The 18,382-nt window shown below is 45.3% G+C and overlaps 1 protein-coding gene across 2 annotated transcripts in view; it reads left to right on the top strand.

The window, feature by feature from the left end:
• Nucleotides 1-18,382, top strand: part of ADAMTSL2 (ADAMTS like 2) — a 128,694-nt gene that overhangs the window by 6,768 nt on the left and 103,544 nt on the right. For both annotated transcript variants that reach the window (XM_040324163.1, XM_040324164.1), the window contains exon 3: nucleotides 16,715-16,833. In XM_040324163.1, coding sequence (XP_040180097.1) covers nucleotides 16,717-16,833 — 117 coding nt within the window. In that variant the 5' untranslated portion in view covers nucleotides 16,715-16,716. The remainder of the gene's footprint in view (nucleotides 1-16,714; nucleotides 16,834-18,382) is intronic.

Raw genomic sequence — 18,382 nt, 5'->3', positions numbered from 1 at the left:
TGACCCCACATCACAGACTGACCCCCCATCACAGACTGACCCCCCCTTCAGTTTAGACCCCATTTAGTGCAGACCCCCACCTTCAGTTTAGCCCCCATTTAGTGCAGACCCCCACCTTCAGTTTACCCCCGTTCAGTGCAGATCCTCGCTTCAGGGTACCCCCCCTTCAGTGCAATTTCCACTTCAGGATACCCCCTTCAGTGCAGATCCCCCACCTTCAGTTTAGCTCCATTCAGTGCAGATCCCCGCTTCAGGGTAACCCCCTTCAGTGCAGATCCCCACCTTCAGTTTAGCCCCCCTTCAGTGCAGATCCCCCCTTCAGAGTTACCCCCTTCAGTGCAGATCCCCCCTTAGGGTACCCCCTTCAGTGCAGATCCCCATTTGGGGTACCCCCTTCAGTGTAGACCCCCCACCTTCAGTTTAGCCTCCCTTCAGTGCAGACACCACCTTCAGTTTAGCCCCCCTTCAGTGCAGATCCCCCTTTAGGGTACCCCCCCTTCAGTGTAGACCCCCACCTTCAGTTTAGCCCCCCCTTCAGTGTAGACCCCCACCTTCAGTTTAGCCCCCTTCAGTGTAGACCCCCACCTTCAGTTTAGCCTCTTTCAGTGCAGATCCCCCCTTTAGGGTACCCCCTTCAGTTTAGCCCCCCTTCAGTGCAGACAACCCCACCTTCAGTTTACCCCGATCAGTGCAGGACCCCCCCCCCCCATTCAGTACCTCAGATCAGCACGGCGGCACATGCACAGCAGGTGAGGTCCCCCTCCCCTGTGTACACATAACAGAGGGGGGGGAGGCGGCTTCTCTCTGCACGACTTCATGTGCGATATTCGGGATGGGATCGCTTAGGCACACAGCGGCGGCCACGAGAGGGAGGATGGTCGGTGCAGCGGTGTGTCACCATGCACACTCGCACACGGCACCCCCCCTTCCATCGCCTCGCCCCTACAGTCTACCGCCTGCCTGATATCAGGCGCCGGGCGGGAATCGGATCGCTCAGACACAGCCGCGCCGTGAGAGGAGGGGATGGTTCGTGCAGCGGTGTGTTACGCTGCACAGCACCAGCACCCAGCCCCCCCCCCTACCCCCATTGCCCCACTATAGCTTGCCTTTCCCTGCGTGCCTGTGCCTTTCACCGACAGCGCTGTCATTGACATAATCGCTGAGGGGGTGCGGTGTGAAACCGTGTGAACATAGCAGCAGGCATAACAGACAAGCCAGCAATTGCTTGGTTTGCCTGTCCTGTTGCGACGGGCCTGATGGCAGCGGTGCAGGTGCCTGTGATGTGGGTGGTGCTTTGCTGCCCTTGGGTTGTCCTCACTCAGTCTCAGGCTTGGATCTCCACAAGTATGGTCTCCCTCTGGCAGGCAAAAATTCAGACTCAGGTGCTCTCTCTAACTCCCTTGGTGCCAGAGCAGAACTTTTCCAGGCAGTTTTATAAAAATAATTTCTCAACACCTTCCACTGTCACAATGCCTTATAAAAATGCCAATGGTCCCAAAAATGTGTCAAAAGTGTTCGCCATAATGTCGCAGTACCGAAAAAAAATCTCTGATCGCCGCCATTACTAGTAAAAAAAATATATTAATAAAAATGCCATAAAAATACCCCCTATTTTGTAAACGCTATAACTTTTGCGCAAACCAATTAATAAACGCTTATCGCGATTTTTTTTTACAAAAAATATGTAGAAGAATACGTATCGTCCTAAACTGAGGAAAACATTATTTTTTATATATATTTTTGGGGGATATTTATTATAGCAAAAAGTAAAAATATATTATTTTTTTTTTCAAAATTGTCGCTCTATTTTTGTTTATAGCGCAAAAAAATAAAAACCGCAGAGGTGATCAAATACCACCAAAAGAAAACTCTATTTGTGGGAAAAAGACGCCAATTTTGTTTGGGAGCCATGTCGCACGACCGCGCAATTGTCAGTTAAAGCGATGCAGTCCCGAATCGCAAAAAATGCTCTGGTCTTTGGGCAGCAATATGGTCCGGGGGTTAAGTGGTTAAAACAAAAAGTGCCAATTGGAATGCATGTAGATGCATGTAGATTTAGGGGGCCGGATGCCTAGGAGGGGGAGGGGGGGCCATGCGCCCTGCATTACGAGCCACCACTGCTATAATTCTTGAACATTTATTTAAAGGAAGACTTGTCAAATAACAAGTAGGACTGATATAGCCATGAGCCTCTCTGCATGTTTTACAGAATGGTTATTTTACGTTATATTTCATTGTATTTGAAGATTATTACATCCTGGAAGCCAATCTGGTCTTGGGTTTGTATATATGTAATATGTATTGCTAACCCTAATGTACATCCTAATAATGCACCCCATGAAGCTGCCTGCATTGGATAGTAGTTTCAATGTTATTCTCCAGCCAGAATTAAGCGTGAGTCATTCCACGGAGAGACGATACAGCATTGTTTGCAGCCATTAAATCACATGAACCTTCGCTGCTGACATAATATGTGGTCCTGGCTCTTAGGAACTGCGTGTGTCAGTCTGTCGAAACATTGGCTGCGTCTCTGCCACCTGGGGGGGGCCTGAAAAATATATAAACTGGTATTTGGCCCCTTTTCATTTAAAAAAAAATGTTATTACAACAGTTCAGCTTCCATATAAAAACATTTTGGCAAATTTCTTTCCTTGTTTTTCACCTGTTAATTATACATAGTTACTTAGATTGAAATATGGCAGATCAGGTTCAACCAGAAGACTAAATTAAATAAATAGAAATGAAAACACCTTGCATCTTGAAATTTTAAACCTTCAAAAGATCAAAAGAATGCAGAAAATTGGAGTGTTCTTGAGTTTGCTATAACAGAGAAAAAAGCCTTCCTAATTGTCCAGGGTAATCGATACTCCCCGTCTCATTATTCTACACTGTTACTTATAAATATTAGTAGTCCCTTAGGTTTTGCGCATTTAGAAACAAAGCCATTACTTATTTAAAGCAAATGTTTGGAAGACTATTCCACAATATTTCAGCTTTTACAGTAAAGACCCTTTCAGTATAGGTCCAAATTACACCAAAACAAGCACACAGAATCTTTCACATCAGTCCTACAAAAGCCTAGAGGACCACCTTCATTCACACTTTGCAGAGACAATTTAGGGTAAAGTGTATAATGGAAACTTGAGCTTAAAGTTAGTGTGACGAGATCCTTCCTCGCCCAGGTCCTGCTCTCCCGACACTCCTCTGCTACCAGTGAGTCAGCTTGCAGATTGCAGCGTCTGATGGTCCAGTCATCCAAGGTTCCGGGGTCCTAACTACAGCTATGTGCCATTCAGACCCATTAAGAACAAACACCAGGCAGGCTGTATGTAAGTTCAAGCAGGACTCTTCATTTCAAGTACACAGCACACTTTTATACAGAATTTTGGAACATCCCACTCCCAACAACCGCTTTCCTATTGGTCAATTGTAAAGTATATCCAGTCTTCACTCAAGTCCTCCTTGACCATGCAAATGAGGACTTGAAATTGTCAACAGGGATTGGTCCAATAGCTTGGATAGAAAGACTTGTGTATTGAGACAGAAGCCCCAGGGGGGTAATCAATGTACACAATAACCCGGGCTACTTAATACTACCTCTGAGAGTTACATTGCTTTAGACAATAGAATGCTAATTCCAATACCAGCTGACAGGAGGCTTCTGACCTTTAGAACAATAAACACATACATCTTTCACACATACATTCTAGATTCAATTAACCTTCAATCCATAGTTTTTTAGCCAGACGGAGTGTCTCCGACACCCGCTCTTAGCCTGCAGAGCACAATAAAAGGTATTTCTCTAGCTGGTTCCACTTAGCATTTCAATAGCCGGTGTCCTTGCATTGAATGTCCCTCTCCTGTGTAACAGATGTCAAGTAGAAACACTTTAATATCTTAAGATCCATGACAGTTAGCCATTGCTAATCTCTCTCTGGTATGGTTCACATCATTATTTCTCTCTCCTCTTGCCAATTCACTTGCTTTAGAGCCATGCATAGCTTCATGCTGAAGGTCACAGTGTAACAGGATAGGTGAGCAGACAGAGAATAACTACAGAGAATAACTGTAAGTTACAGTTTACTAAACAGGTGCAAAGTTAGAACCAATTATGCAAAACAGGGTCAGAAGGCAAAGAACATGCATACCGGTGGCAGCCGGTCCATAGGGGGCACATAGCCTCCGGCTGTATCACTTGGCCCCGCCCCCCGGCGCGCCGCGTCATTGGATGTGATTGACAGCAGCGCAAGCCTATGGCTGCACTGCTTTTTAATCCATCCAGTGTAGCCAATCAACGGCCAAGCTGAGCGGCGAAGAGAATGTCGGGGGCGAGCGTGGGACTTTCAAGGGGTCAGGTAAGTATAACGGGGGTTTAGGGTGGGCGGTATTGTCAGATGTTTTCTCACCTTAATGCATAGGATGCATTAAGGTGAAAAACATTTACCTTTACAACCCTCTTTAATGCAAAAACCTATTGTGCTGAGCCTGATCGTTCCAGCGGCGGGGACAAACAGCAGCTCCAGACGCTTTCTCGGCTCCTCAATGGATAGATTGATAGTAGCAGGAGCCATTGGCTTCCGCTGCTGACAATTAAATCCAGTGACACTGGAGTCGGGGTGCGGGGTCGAGTCTTGCTGTCTGTGTCAATAGATGCAGCAGTAGGACTTGGGAGCACACCCGCACAAGTGCCCTCATTGAATGGGGGAACTTGAGAAGAGGAGGAGCCAGGAGCACAGCGGGGGACCCCAGAAGAGGATCAGGTCCACTCTGTCCAAAACCGTTGTACAGAGCAGGTAACTATGACATGTTTGTTATGTTTTTTAAAGCTTTACAATCACTTTAAAGCGGAGGTCCACCCTAAAAAAAATAGCCAAAAAGGCTACAAAAATCTTTTATTTTTTTTTCATACTTACCAGAAGTGGCTGTTACTAGGCAGATCTCCTAATCTGCAAGTTCCTTGTCCGCGGTGGGTCTTTCTTTTCGTTGCGCTGCCTCCTGGGAAATGTGGAGCGGTGTCTTCTGGGACCTTGTGTGTGTCCTAGGAGACATCCACCCATTCACACATGGCTCGCGCATGCACAGTAGGGAATCGGGCAGTGAAGCCGCAGCACTTCACTTCCTGATTCCCTCACAGAGGATGGCAGCCGAGACCTGAGAGATTGCTCGGCTTCGGCTGCCGACATCGCGGGCACCCTGGACAGGTAAGTGGCCTTATTAAAAGTCAGTAGCTACAGTGTTAGTAGCTGCTGGCTTTTAATTTTTTTTTTTTTTAAAGCCGGACCTCCACTCTAACTATCTTGTGCGAGAAATCCTGGTCTTCCATTAGGAGGTGCAGAATTAACCTTTTTCCTTCCCTTTTTAAGGCATTAATGACTAGTTCTGCCTGCTGAGTAGTTTGGGATGCCGTATGATTGGATTTGTCCCTGTAATCTCATGACCCAGTCACCCAAGACCTGACCTGGGCCTGTGTACTTGGGTAATTTTGTGGCAAGAGTTTTTGACAGAAATAAGGGGGCATTACTGCAGGGGTGCTAGGTAGCTGGGCAAGTGATTTGCAGCCGGATGAGAGGCTCTCCACTGTCAGAACAGGTGTGCAGGCAGCCAGGCCAGAGACTTATAGCACACAGCTTCTCCAAAAGACCTAGTTATGGTGGGTAGCCCCTCCCTAATTGCTACCAGAGTATTTTAGTTCCAGTGGAATGGTGCTTCATCCTCTGGCCTGGGATTTCTTCCAGCTGTTTGCCTGTGTTTTTCTAGAGCTAGACTTCACTGGAAGGGATGCTGTTTACGGGGACAATCACAATCACATTGTAGTGTTTTTCTAAAATCTTTTATCTCTGGCATTCATCGTCTGCTTATGCTAGATTACCACCCTAGTTCCAGTCCCACCTGCCTCTTTGAGTTCACCGTAGCCCCACCCACACATTTTTCAACACCAGAGTGCATAGCACAAGGTCATAAGAGAAGAGGCTGCAGTTCCGTTAAAATATGATGTGGATTATATAATATTCATCATAAAGTTAAACTGATTGCACTGTCTGTATTTTCTGAACAACACTGGCGGTTCACCAACTCTTCCTCTGTCTAAGACCACCCTAGATGTTCCTAGTAATGACATCACACATGTACAGACATCCAGCACGATCTACATTATCCAGTCCATTGCAAGAGGAACAAAAAAAATTTGGACAGGTTTGTATAGTCGACCAGAGTCTCTTCCAGAACATTTTCTAGCTAGTCTGAGAGATCGCCACTTCAACAGCCCTGCGACAACGTATTGTTAACAACGTTAAATAGCCATCCTTTTTATAGGTCCCATCGCCGCCGGTTAATTTGTGCGTCTCGCGTTTCCTCCAGCCGCGGTTTCCAGCCAGCTCCCTTTAAACTCCGTCTGATTTGCCCTCCTCGCTCTCCTCTCCTGCAAAGTTCATGTCAGACGTCGTGCTAAGCAGTGTTTCTTGGCTCATTCCCAGCTATGTCTGGAAGACTTAATGAAAAGCAAGTGTGGGGGAGACACTAAGACACCTGTCCTTTCTGCGGCCGGCCAAAACTTCTAGGCTCAGCTTCATCAATGAATTAGTATACTCCTCCAACAATCCTTCAGGGAAAAGCTACAGGGGAAGGACATGGAGGTAAAACAAACCCCAAATCTGCACAGCTTGTAATGTTTGGACATTTTGGAGGGGGCTACAAGAGAGCCTTTGTTAATGCATAAAGGAAAACTCCACTTTCGCTACAAAATGACTACATGACTTGATGTTATTAAAATGACCAATCCGTTTCAGTATGCAAAGGTTGTAACTTTCTGCAACTGCCGAAAAATTCACATATAGGCCACCATAGCAAACGAGGCGTTCCCTATAAGTGTACGACACACCCCCAGAAAGCTCACTGCTTTTCCAAAAACTCTGGTCACATTTTAGCCATCTCCTGCTATAAGGCTGTGTTCACGTTTTAAACCGCATCCAATTTGCATGAGATGAATGTGACCACCTCTCAATGGAGCCAAATCACACGTCAGGGGTGGCCACGGTGTGTTTTTAAAAAGGGTCCTGTGTGTTTTTGGGTCTGATTCTGGTGATAATTCAGGCAAAAATTAGGGTCTAGTTCACACCTGAACCAGTGGACAGAAACGCACCGGACCGCAGACTGCAAACCGCACCTGCACATATGTGATTTCGGCGTAAGGGTTTGGTGGGATATTCCCTATGGTCGGACTTTAGAGGCAAGACAGGAATATCAAAAAAATATACTTTTATTACAAAAAATAGAAGAATTTCAATGCAGATCAATAAAAAAACCATATAGGATATAAGATATGGAAAAATAATCCTCTGTGCATCGTCTACGCGTTTTGCCGTTGGGCTTCCTCAGACGAGCCAGAAGAAAGTAATCGTAGAAAAATATATTTCATTATCCTTAGAATAATCCGGAGGAATAGCGGAGGACAAGTAGGTATCCAATATAATGCAACCAGGTGCATCAGACTGGATCCAAGTACAGATGTACTGAGAGCCCTCAAGGATAAGACAGCCGAGCAATATACTTGACTGTATGATGTCGTATGCCCCGGGGGATAGCCCTGTGCTCATAAGGCTATCTAAACTTACGGATGTGGCAATGTGAGTGCTCCCCCTCTTTCCCATTTTTTTGATTCTCTATGGCTTACCTACTTCTATGTCTACGGCCCGGATTCACAAAGACTTACGCCGAGGTATCTAATGATATGCCCGTCGTATCTATGCGCTTGATTCTGCCTACGGAGATACGCCTGAATTTCGGCTCCAATCCGACCGACGTAAGTCTCCTACGCCGTCATATCTTGGGTGCATATTTACGCTGGCCGCTTCCATTGATTTACGCGTCGAATATGTAAATGACCTAGATACGCCGATTCACGAACGTACTTGTGCCTGTCGCAGTAAGCTACGCCGTTTACGTAAGGCGTACGTCCGGTGTAAAGATAAACCACCAAATAGCAGGTGTAAGTCATGTTGGGGTATGAACGTCGGAACTGCCGTCTGATTTTACGTTGTTTGCGTAAGTCGTACGTGAATGGGGCTGGGCGTAGGTTACGTTCAGGTCTTATGAATTGAGCCGGCGTATCTTAGGGAGTAAATTTGACGTGATTCTGAGCATGCGCGCGCATGCGCCGTTCGTTCGGCGCTTCATTTACATTGGGTCACGATTAATTTTAATACAACACACCCACTACCTGCTTACTTTGAATTAGGCAGGCTTACGCCGGCCCATTTACTTAACTTACGGAGCAAGTGCTTTGTGAATACTGGCCTTGCCTCTCTATGTTGCGTCGGCGTAGCGCATATGTGATGCGCTACGCCGGCCAAAAGATGCGCCCTCTAATTGAATCTGGGCCTATGTGTATATCTATGCGGCATTGCTTAATCAGGCTGAGCGGCGGAGAGGATCTCGGGACCGCGCGGAACTTTCGAGTGGTCAGGTATGTATAACGGGGGCTCAGGGGGGGGGGGGGGCGTCATCCAATGTTTTTTCACCTTAATGTATAGATTGAAAAAAAAAATTCTTTACAAGTCCTTTAAGGTGAAAAAAATTCTGACACTGACCGGCCCCCCAGCCCCCCGTTTTACTCACCTGAACTCGTTTGTTCCCATGCTGGAGACGTGCTCTAGCTCTTTGGCTGGGTTCTTGGCTCTTGATTGGATAGATTGATAGTAGCACAGCATTGGCTCGTGCTGCTGTCAATCAAATCTAATGAGGCATGCGCCAAGGGGGGGCGGGGCCAATCTGGCATTCTGTGTCTATGGACGCAAATGCTGGACTCGGTAGCGCGCCCGCAAGGTAACCCCCAGGGAGAGCGCTCCTACTAGCGGTGTGGGGAGGAGCCGCGAGCGCCATTGGGGGGTCCCAGAAGACAGATGATCAGTGCCACTCTGTTAAAGAGGTTGTAAACCCTTGTTTTTTTGTTTTTTTTATACTTACCTCCACTGTGCAGTTCGTTTTGCACAACCGATGAGTCAAAAAATTGCTGGCAAAACAAATTGTGAAAAAAAAACAGCGTGGGGTCCTTCAGGTCTAGTATGGGGACCCTCGACAAAATAAAAAAAATAGCATGCCCCCCCAAAATCCACTCCAAACCCTTATCCGAGAGTGCAGTTCAGGAAAGGGAGGAGCGAGCACCCCCTCCTGAACCATACCAGGCCTCATACCCTCAACATGGGTGGTAGGCAAGAAAATTGCTTGATTGCCCCATCAACACAATCAGTGTTGTTGGGGGGAATCGCTTTAGCAGTTCTATTGTGTTCTGGTGACAGGGAGCCAGCAGGACACAATGATTACTACTATCGGCTATAGCCACCGGCAGTGATTGCATGTAAAAAAATCCAACAGACTGGTTGTACTGATGGACTTGGGTGCAACGGGCCTGCCATAGATGGATCAAATCTCTGGCGGTCCCCTCTGAACTGGCCGGGATTCGATCTATCTATGGCCGGCTTTAGGCACTCTCATTGCACAACAGAATGCATAAAAAAGCCTGGTAACAAAGTGAAACTAAATCTGAGAGTTGCACAAAAGAGGGCTTTATAGACTTGCAAACCCTTTTATTGCTGTATGTGTTCCCAGGAGAGAGATCCTCCCTTACTTCTTGTCATATCACTGAGTCAGGGAGTGTGCAGAAATCTCTGTGGTGGGGTCACAGACAACAATTAAAACTCCTCTATCCATAATGTTCTGTCTGGTGTCTCACTTAAAACATTTTTTTTAGAAAGGTTGTTGTATTCTTTCTTGACTTTGTGAGGCGATTAAAGGGTGGAGGCTCCATGCCGCCTGATGAAGATGACATCCGCGCACTTGTTTGGAAAGGCAACAAGTGGAAGTGTGTTTGTCCCAGGACACAACCTCACCGAACAACATCTGTCTTAAAGTGAGTGGAGGGGTGTAACAGTCAGATACATTTCCTCGTCAAACACGCTGTGGCCAGGAGGTAAAATTGCAGGCTCCATAGAGAGTCAAAGCAGCAGATTTCTGCACATCTGCACCCAGGACATATTTTCAAGTTTACAAGAAGCTTCTGGTCACCATTATTAGTCCAGTTGTTTTAGGAAAGTGTCTGGTATATTGTTAGAAATATGTAAATATTGCTTCATATTTTTTTTTTTTTTTTTTTATGGAAGCCTTTTTATTTTTTTTTTTACCTTGATCTTAACCCTGAACAATATTACAGGAAGAATTCCAGAACTCGTTTTAAAGCAGAGCTAGCATCAGATATGTTTGTTTAGATCAGTGGTCACCAAAGTGTGGTTCGAGGGCCAGATGCAGTCCTTTGCTTGCCCTTATTCGGCCCCTTGGGACAATTTTTTTCTCCAGCTAACACCAATGGTGGGGCACTATTCCTTCCACGAATACCAATGATAGGGCACTATTCCTCTCACTGACACTAATGATGGGGAACTATTGTTTCTACTCATACCAATGACAGGGCACTATTCCTCTCACTGACACTAATGATGGGGGAGTATTCTTTCTACTCATACCAATGGTGGGGCACTATTCCTCCCACTGACATTAATGAGACACTATTCCTCCCACTAAAACCAATGATGGGGCATGGTTTACTCCCACTGATGCTGGGGAATTTTCTACTCCAACTGGCCACAGTCCAGCCCCCCTGAAGTCTGAAGGACAATAAACTGGCCCTTTGGAAAGTTTGGAGACCCCTGGCTTAGATTAATATGAACCTGTGGGCAGCCTATGGACATTCAAGTGTTTACATATTTCTAACAAGCAGAAAATAAGTTTGAAACCAGCCTTCCCTGTGTCTGTAGGCACTGTGGAGCAATTCATCCTCAAAATTTATAGCCGACGTATTGTTCTTCAAGTTGGTTTCTTTTCAGCAGCTCAGCTCCCCCCTCTCAAGTGAGCTCGATGCCGGCAAGTCTGACCTGGAATGAGACCTTGGTTGGCTAATTGTTTAATTAACTTAATGTTAATTATATTTCTGTATACAGTTGCATTTGCATATGATGATGTGATCAGCCTCACCTGAGTGTGTAGTATATAAAAATCCTGTATTCTTGTTAAAGAGTTCCAGTTTTGCAGCTAAATTAGTCCTGCCTAGTTCTTGGTTGCAATATGCGGCTATAATATCTGATATCTCTGTTCAGACTGGAGGAAGCAGTATACTGACGAAAGCACTCAAGCAGAGTGTGGGATTGTTCCATCACAGCACTGATTGGAGTGTTCTGGCGGAGGGGCTGTCCCTAGGGTTGCCAACTCATCCCTTTAAAACAGAACACATATAAATTACACAGGTTCTGTGGCTGATTAAGGAGGTAATTAAACTCACTTGGTGCCTTATTTGCATTAAATTAGCCTCAGAACCTGTGTAATTCATATGTGTTCTGTTTTAAAGGGATGAGTTGGCAACCCTAGCTGTCCCCCTGTCAGAACACAATAGCTCTGTGAGGGGAGATCGCTATAAGCTGTGACCTCAGCTTATATAGGAGGGCCTGCCCCCTGCCAATACCGAATGGGAATTGGTCAGAGATCCTCACATTAGCTGCCTGCCACTCAAACTTCAGGTCCAGCAATCTTTCTGAAAGCAGGGGAGGCGCCTCTGAGTCAGAGAACAGGTAAATACACCCACTACTGCCCTAAACACTCCCAGTCCCAGATCAAAACAAACAGGCCTAGCCCAGAGCACAGGCCTGCCTAAATTTGCCTGCACTGATAGTTTAAACGTTGAGGATGCTACACATTAAAGATTAGAATACTGGTTACACTCACACATCTGGACAATAGGTCCCTAAAAAACGTCTCACTCCTTCCTCAAACCACCTTAAATACTTCCCAGTCTGGGTATTGTAAGCTTAAAGATGACAAAACCAAATTCGCTATTATTTTCCATTCCCTCCTCCCCCCAAACCCCCATTTCATTTGCTTCCCTTTCCTTCTTCCCCAATCAAACCTGGGAAAACTGGCTCCTAAGATGCAAACATTTTTGTAGATCAACCACTGAATTTCCAGATGTGCCGATCTCTACACATTTGCAGCTTCCTGCAACTCTGGTATCAGGCTTGGGGCATCTGTCTATTCCCTCACAGACTTCACCTGTATGGAGAAGACATGCACATTTCTGACTGCTCCCTTGCAGCCTCATGAACTCCTGGGGAGGGTGGAGCACATCCATCTCCCTGATGGAGCACACCTGTCCTCACAACAGAGTCCTAAGTTCTGGCCAGATCTTTGATTATAGAGACGGTGCACACACATTGCTTGTCTGTCTCCAGTAAGACCTGGACACTGGGTCAGGGTCTTCATCCCTCCCAATACTCTTGTAAGCTTCTGAACTCCAGACCCCACTCCAGGAATTACAAAGCCTGGAGAAAGCTATAAAACCAACTTTCTCCGTTCAGCACAGACACTCTGGAGCACCTCACTCTGCATTCGTGGGAACCCTGTGTCATGTTTGCCTATTTTACACAGTGGCAGAGCCTCACACTGTCACAATATATATAATAATATATTAAAATGTAACAATTCCAACACTGAGAAGTTTACACTAAGGCCCTTTCACACCTGCGGACCGTATGTCCGCTTTTTCATTCATCCATTTGCGGATGAAAAAGGGACATACATTGGTCCCAATGAGATTGCGGGTGTCAGTGGATGAACATCCGCTGACACCCGATCTCGTCCGCTTCCGCAATGATCCGATTCTGCAGACGGAAGTAAACCCTATTTTTCCTTCCGTCATCGGATCGGATGAACGCGGACATACGGTCCGTGTTTATCCAACGGAGCGATCCCCACTGAGCTTACGGAGGCGGATCATTACTGATCCGCCCCGTGTGAAAGGGGCCTAACAACCTTGACCATTCAGTGTATCAATCATTAATCTCTACTCTTTGAATATGGTCTTTAAGGAGGAGCTCCAGTCTGGAAAAAAAATAAATTTCAGCAGCTACAAATACTGCTGACTTTTAATATAAGGATACTTACCTGTCCAGGATACCTGCGATATCGGCACCCCGAGCCAATTCATCAATCAACTTTTGGTGCAGGCTCTGGCATTGAAAGTAAGGGAAGACGGCAGTGAAGCCTTCAGGCTTCACAGCCATTTTCCTACTGGGCATGCAAAAGTTGCGCTACACTTTTAGGATACATAGGTTTAAGGCATCTGATCCAGGTGCTTCATTTACCTTTAGCTTGACTGTTTCTGAATTAATTTGAGATTGGGTTCATTTCATCAGCATTTTAAAAGTTCATCGGCTCCATTTTATTCCATTGTATACATAGAGCTCTAGAAGGTAATAGATTAACTTTTTATTTTATCCTTTTATTCTTTCTATCTTGATAGTTGTCATTTTTGACATATGAATTAATACAGTAAGTGATACTGTATTGATATACTGTATATCATCATATTGTTGCTTTTTATAGTCTTGTTATTTGTTTCAAGTCCTTGGTTTTTCTAATAACTAGAAAGGAGAGATATTACCTAACAAGGACCAGGACTGAGTGTGTGTGGCATGGTCTCTTTTACTGCTGCATATAATGATCCAGCATGGCATCTCAGTGACATCTCTATCAGTGTTAGAACTCATTTCTCAATTTTTCTACAGGTTTTGACAGCCATGACTGTTGTGACTGATATAGTTCCTGAACCATAATCCTTAGCTACTGAAAATATAGGGCCCTTCTTTTGTGGCTAGAATTCTTCATTCTTCATGAAAGATAGTTGTGCACTTCCGGTGCCTAGGCACTCTTGTTTCTTTAACCCAATAGATGTATATCTGTAGTATGAGATCATTTAAGACACTGCCGCTGACTGCTAGTCTTTTAAGATTGAGATTTTGTAATGTTGTAGGTAGGACATGAATATGGCTCATGGTAGTTCCCCTGAATGACCACTAGATACCTTCTTAGTGGTGTGTGAGCTGTGACTTTAGGAACCATTGGGGTTCAGTACCAGCCCTGCCCCTGATAGGAGAGGAGCACCATGGGAAAGTGGTGATAGATATATTACTGGTTGAGAAGCTGGTACCGAAGTAGCCATTACTGAGATAAACGGTCTCCCATATTCCTTGTGGTGTTGGACCATCAGGGCTTAGTATGTAGTGATAATACTTTTACTGGGGTTCTTCCTCCTTGGTAGGGAACTGGATATTACAAGTGGACTTTGCATGAGATTACTTACATCCCCTTGTTTGGGGATGCTGACTCAGGGACACACCTTCTGTAGGTATGGGCCTCTCCTCTCATCTATTATAATACTGAATACTACTGTGGCTGGACTGGCACCTGGCTCGGCTTCTCAGCGAGCTGTTGAGAACCTGAGCCAGCTGCTCCCGCCCTCTCTACAGCCCAGCACTCCAGTGAGAGGGGGCAGAACAGAGAGCCAGTGACTGTCAGTTACCAGCTCTCTGCTCGCGGAGCTCTGAGAGCCAAGTGATCATCAGACCGATGCTGAATCAACCTAGGCAGGTATGATTTTGAAAACAAAAACCCCAAATTCTCTTTTAAAGAGCAGTTGTTCTCCCCTTCTACACAATAATGCCAACATTGTACCACTCACTGTTCCCCTTGCTGGAGTGGAAGCTGTACCCAAGGACCTTCAGTACAGGAATCTCCCTGTTTCTGCTTTGTTCATTTCATAAATTTGTGCTTACCCCCACTTCTCCCTAAACTACCTAAATATTACTTCACCAGTCATCACTATTACTTCACCAGAGGGGCAGCTTTGATATGACAATGCAAATCCCTGCCTCTACCAAGATGGCTACCACCACACAGAGACTCAATTCAGAACAAGGAATGTTATGTCAATAATAGGGAAAAGACCAGAAGCAGGGAATTCACAGGCAAAAATTGGTCTCTAGTTTTTTGCTCTTCTGTTCCTTTTTAACATAATTTCCACGGTACAGCTCCTTTTTCATAACATAAAAAAGGAAACTATTATTCGTTTCCTGATAAAGAGGAAGTAAACTCAATTGTTTTACTTGTACCTACAGGTGCTGTGAATATCTCCTAAACTTGCACAGTTTGGGAGATATCCAGAGTGCATACAGCTGAAGGTCCAGCTTAACGTTTTGGACCTTCAGAACCCGTGTCATAAACAGCGGCTACCGCGTGCATGCGTGGGAGTGACGTCATGGTGGCTCTGGCCACTCAGTGCCGGAGCCTGCGAACACGGAAGAAACACAGGGGAAGATGTCAGCCATCTCAGCGGTGTGCAGGCACCGCTGAAGGGCTTTGTGTTTCAGAATGAGCTAGCATGCGATGCATGCTCATTATGCATTTATCTTACAGGTTTTTTATTTTTGTTTTGTTTTTTTTACCAGGGTTTACAACCTCTTTAAATAGAAAACTCTGAAATGTAGCACAGATACAACGCAGAGCTCTTCATTCTTGCAGGGATCTTGCCTGTTATATTATTCCCACAGTCACATGTGTAGGTTTCCATCTTTTATACAAGACGATCTTCCTATTACTTACTTCCTATTACTTACTTACTCAATGAAAAATTATGAGGTGTAGAGCTCACCATACATGTTACAATCTGACTGTATAGTATCTGTAAAATCTCTTATATTTACCAAAATATGTGTTGTATGAGGACTAAACTAGCCAATGAGGCTAAACTAGCCAATAATATTTTTCCACGGGGCACTACATAATTAAAGGGGCAGTAAAACCTCAAGGTTTTTCACCTTAATGCAGTCTATGCATTAACTTTAAAAACCTTCTGTAGTGTATCAGCCCCCCAGAGCCCCCCTTTTACTTACCTGAACCCAATCGTTCCAGCGACGGAGGCGAGCACAGCAGCTCCAGCCACTGTTTTGGGTCTTCATTGGATAGAATGATAGCAGCAGAAGCCATTGGCTCCCACTTGTGTCAATCAAATCCAGTGACACGGGAGCCAGGGGCGAGGCCAAGTCCGAGTCCTGCTGTCTGTTTCAATGGATGCAGCAGCAGGACTTGGGAGTGCACCCGCACAAGTGTTCCCCATGGAATGCTCCCAGAAGAGGAGGATTGGGCCGTTCTGTGCAAAACCCTTTCACAGAGGTGGTAAGTATGACATGTTTGTACAATTAAAGGGGTTTAAATAACAATCAGACATAGTGGTGAGGTTCATAGAGACTTATTGGAGAGGCGGTAAGCTAATTACAGAAGCAGGGGGATGGAGATTCTGTGAAATCCAGGTTACAAACTGATGTGTGCTCTATGGGTTGGTAATTTTTTAGGCTTCAAATTTAAATGAGCAGGAAGCAGCGCCGGCGGTAAAGCGCCGTTATTTTTAGCTTTAACTTTACCGCCAATTTTGCAGTTTCACCCCCCGCTAGCGGCCGAGAAAGTTAAAAACTGCTGCAAAGCACCTCGCCAGAGGCGCATTGCCAGCGGCGTAGCCGCGGTGTCCCATTGATTTCAATAGGCAGAAGCGGTGAAGGAGCGGTAGATGCAGCTAGCAGGACTTTTTTCCCATCCTGCTAGCGCACCGCTCCAGTGTGAAAGTCCTCAGGCTTTCACACTGGAGACACAGCAGCACAAGTTTAGGGTCGGTTTGCAGGCGCTATTTTTAGCGCAATAGTGCCTGCGAAACGCTCCAGTGTGAAAGGGGTCTAATTCAAGTTTAAATAGTGTAATGATTTATTAACAAAACTGAAATATTTAAAAATATGCAGCCTGACTGAGAGTTCTCAAAGAACAATTGCTTTTTGTCTCTGTCTTCTAGAAATGAGCATTACCCTGGTAAACAGACAGCTATTCCTATTTATTATCTGGAAAAACCTGAACCAGGGGTTGATACCTCTGCTTATTATATTGGGAAATGTCACTTTCTCTATAACGCAGGTAAGCACTTGTCTCCACAAATAATTAGTATAGCACTGTCTTCATTGACCACATAGAAAGTACAGAAGGTGCATACAGCTATCCAGTGGGTGGGACATAAGTGATTACCATTGTTATCCTCCCCTGTGGCAGTTCTGATTCATACTATGCCAGGGAGAGAGAAGGAAAAAAATATACTGTATGTATTGTGTGTGTGTATGTATGTGTGTATATATATATATATATATATATATATATATATATATATATATATATATATATATATATATATATATATACACACACACATACAGTATCTCACAAAAGTGAGTACACCCCTCACATTTTTGTAAATATTTTATTATATGGTTTCATGTGACAACACTGAAGAAATTAGACTTTGCTACAAAGTAAAGTAGTGTACAGCTTGTATAACGGTGTACATTTTGCTGTCCCCATAAACTAACTCAACACACAGTCATTAATGTCTTAACCGCTGGCAACAAAAGTGAGTACACCCCTAAGTGAAAATGTCCAAATTGGGCCCAAAGTGTCAATATTTTGTGTGGCCACCATTATTTTCCAGCACTGCCTTAACCCTCTTGGGCATGGAGATCACCAGAGATTCACAAGTTGCCACTTGAGTCCTCTTCTACTCCTCCATAATGACATCACAGAGCTGCTTGATGTGAGGGACCTTACGCTCTGCCACCTACTGTTTGAGGATGCCCCACAGATGCTCAATAGGGTTTAGGTCTGGAGACATGCTTGGCCAGTCCATTTTTAGCAAGGCAATTGTCATCTTGGAGGTGTGTGTTTGGGGCCGTTATGTTGGAACACTGCCCTGCGGCCCAGACTCTTAAGGGAGAGAATCATGCTCTGCTTCAGTATGTCACAGTACATGTTGGCATTCATGGTTCCCTCAATAAACTGTAGCTCCCCAGTGCTGGCAGCACTCATGAAGCCCCAGACCATGACTCCCACCACCATGCTTGACTGTAGGCAAGACACATTTGTCTTTGTACTTTTCACCTGGTTGCCGCCACACACGCTTGGCACCCATCTGAACCAAATAGTTTAATCTTGGTCTCATCAGACCATGGTTCCAGAAATCCATGTCCTTAGTCTGCTTGTCTTCAGCAAACTGCTTGCGGGCCTCTTTAGAACAGGCTTCCTTCTGTGACGCCAGCCATGCAGACCAATTTGATGCAGTGTGCAGTGTATGGTGCTGGCAGCACTCATACGTCTATTTCCCAAAGACAACCTCTGGATATGACGCTGAGCATGTGCACTAAACTTCTTTGGTCGACCATGGCGAGGCCTGTTTTGAGTGGAACCCGACCTGTTTAACTGCTCTATGGTCTTGGCCACCGTGCTGCAACTCAGTTTTCAGGCCTTGCAATCTTCTTATGGCCTAGGCCATCTTTATGTAGAGCAAAATATTTTTTTGGAGATCCTCAGAGAGTTCTTTGTCATGCGGTGCCATATTGAACTTCCAGTGACCAGTATAAGAGAGTGAGAGTGTTTACACCAAATTGAACACACCTCCCCATTCACACCTGAGACCTTG

The sequence above is a fragment of the Rana temporaria genome, chromosome 9 (assembly GCF_905171775.1).
Source record: "Rana temporaria chromosome 9, aRanTem1.1, whole genome shotgun sequence".
Taxonomy (NCBI): Eukaryota; Metazoa; Chordata; class Amphibia; order Anura; family Ranidae; genus Rana; species Rana temporaria.
This window is presented reverse-complemented; position numbering and strand designations above follow the sequence as displayed.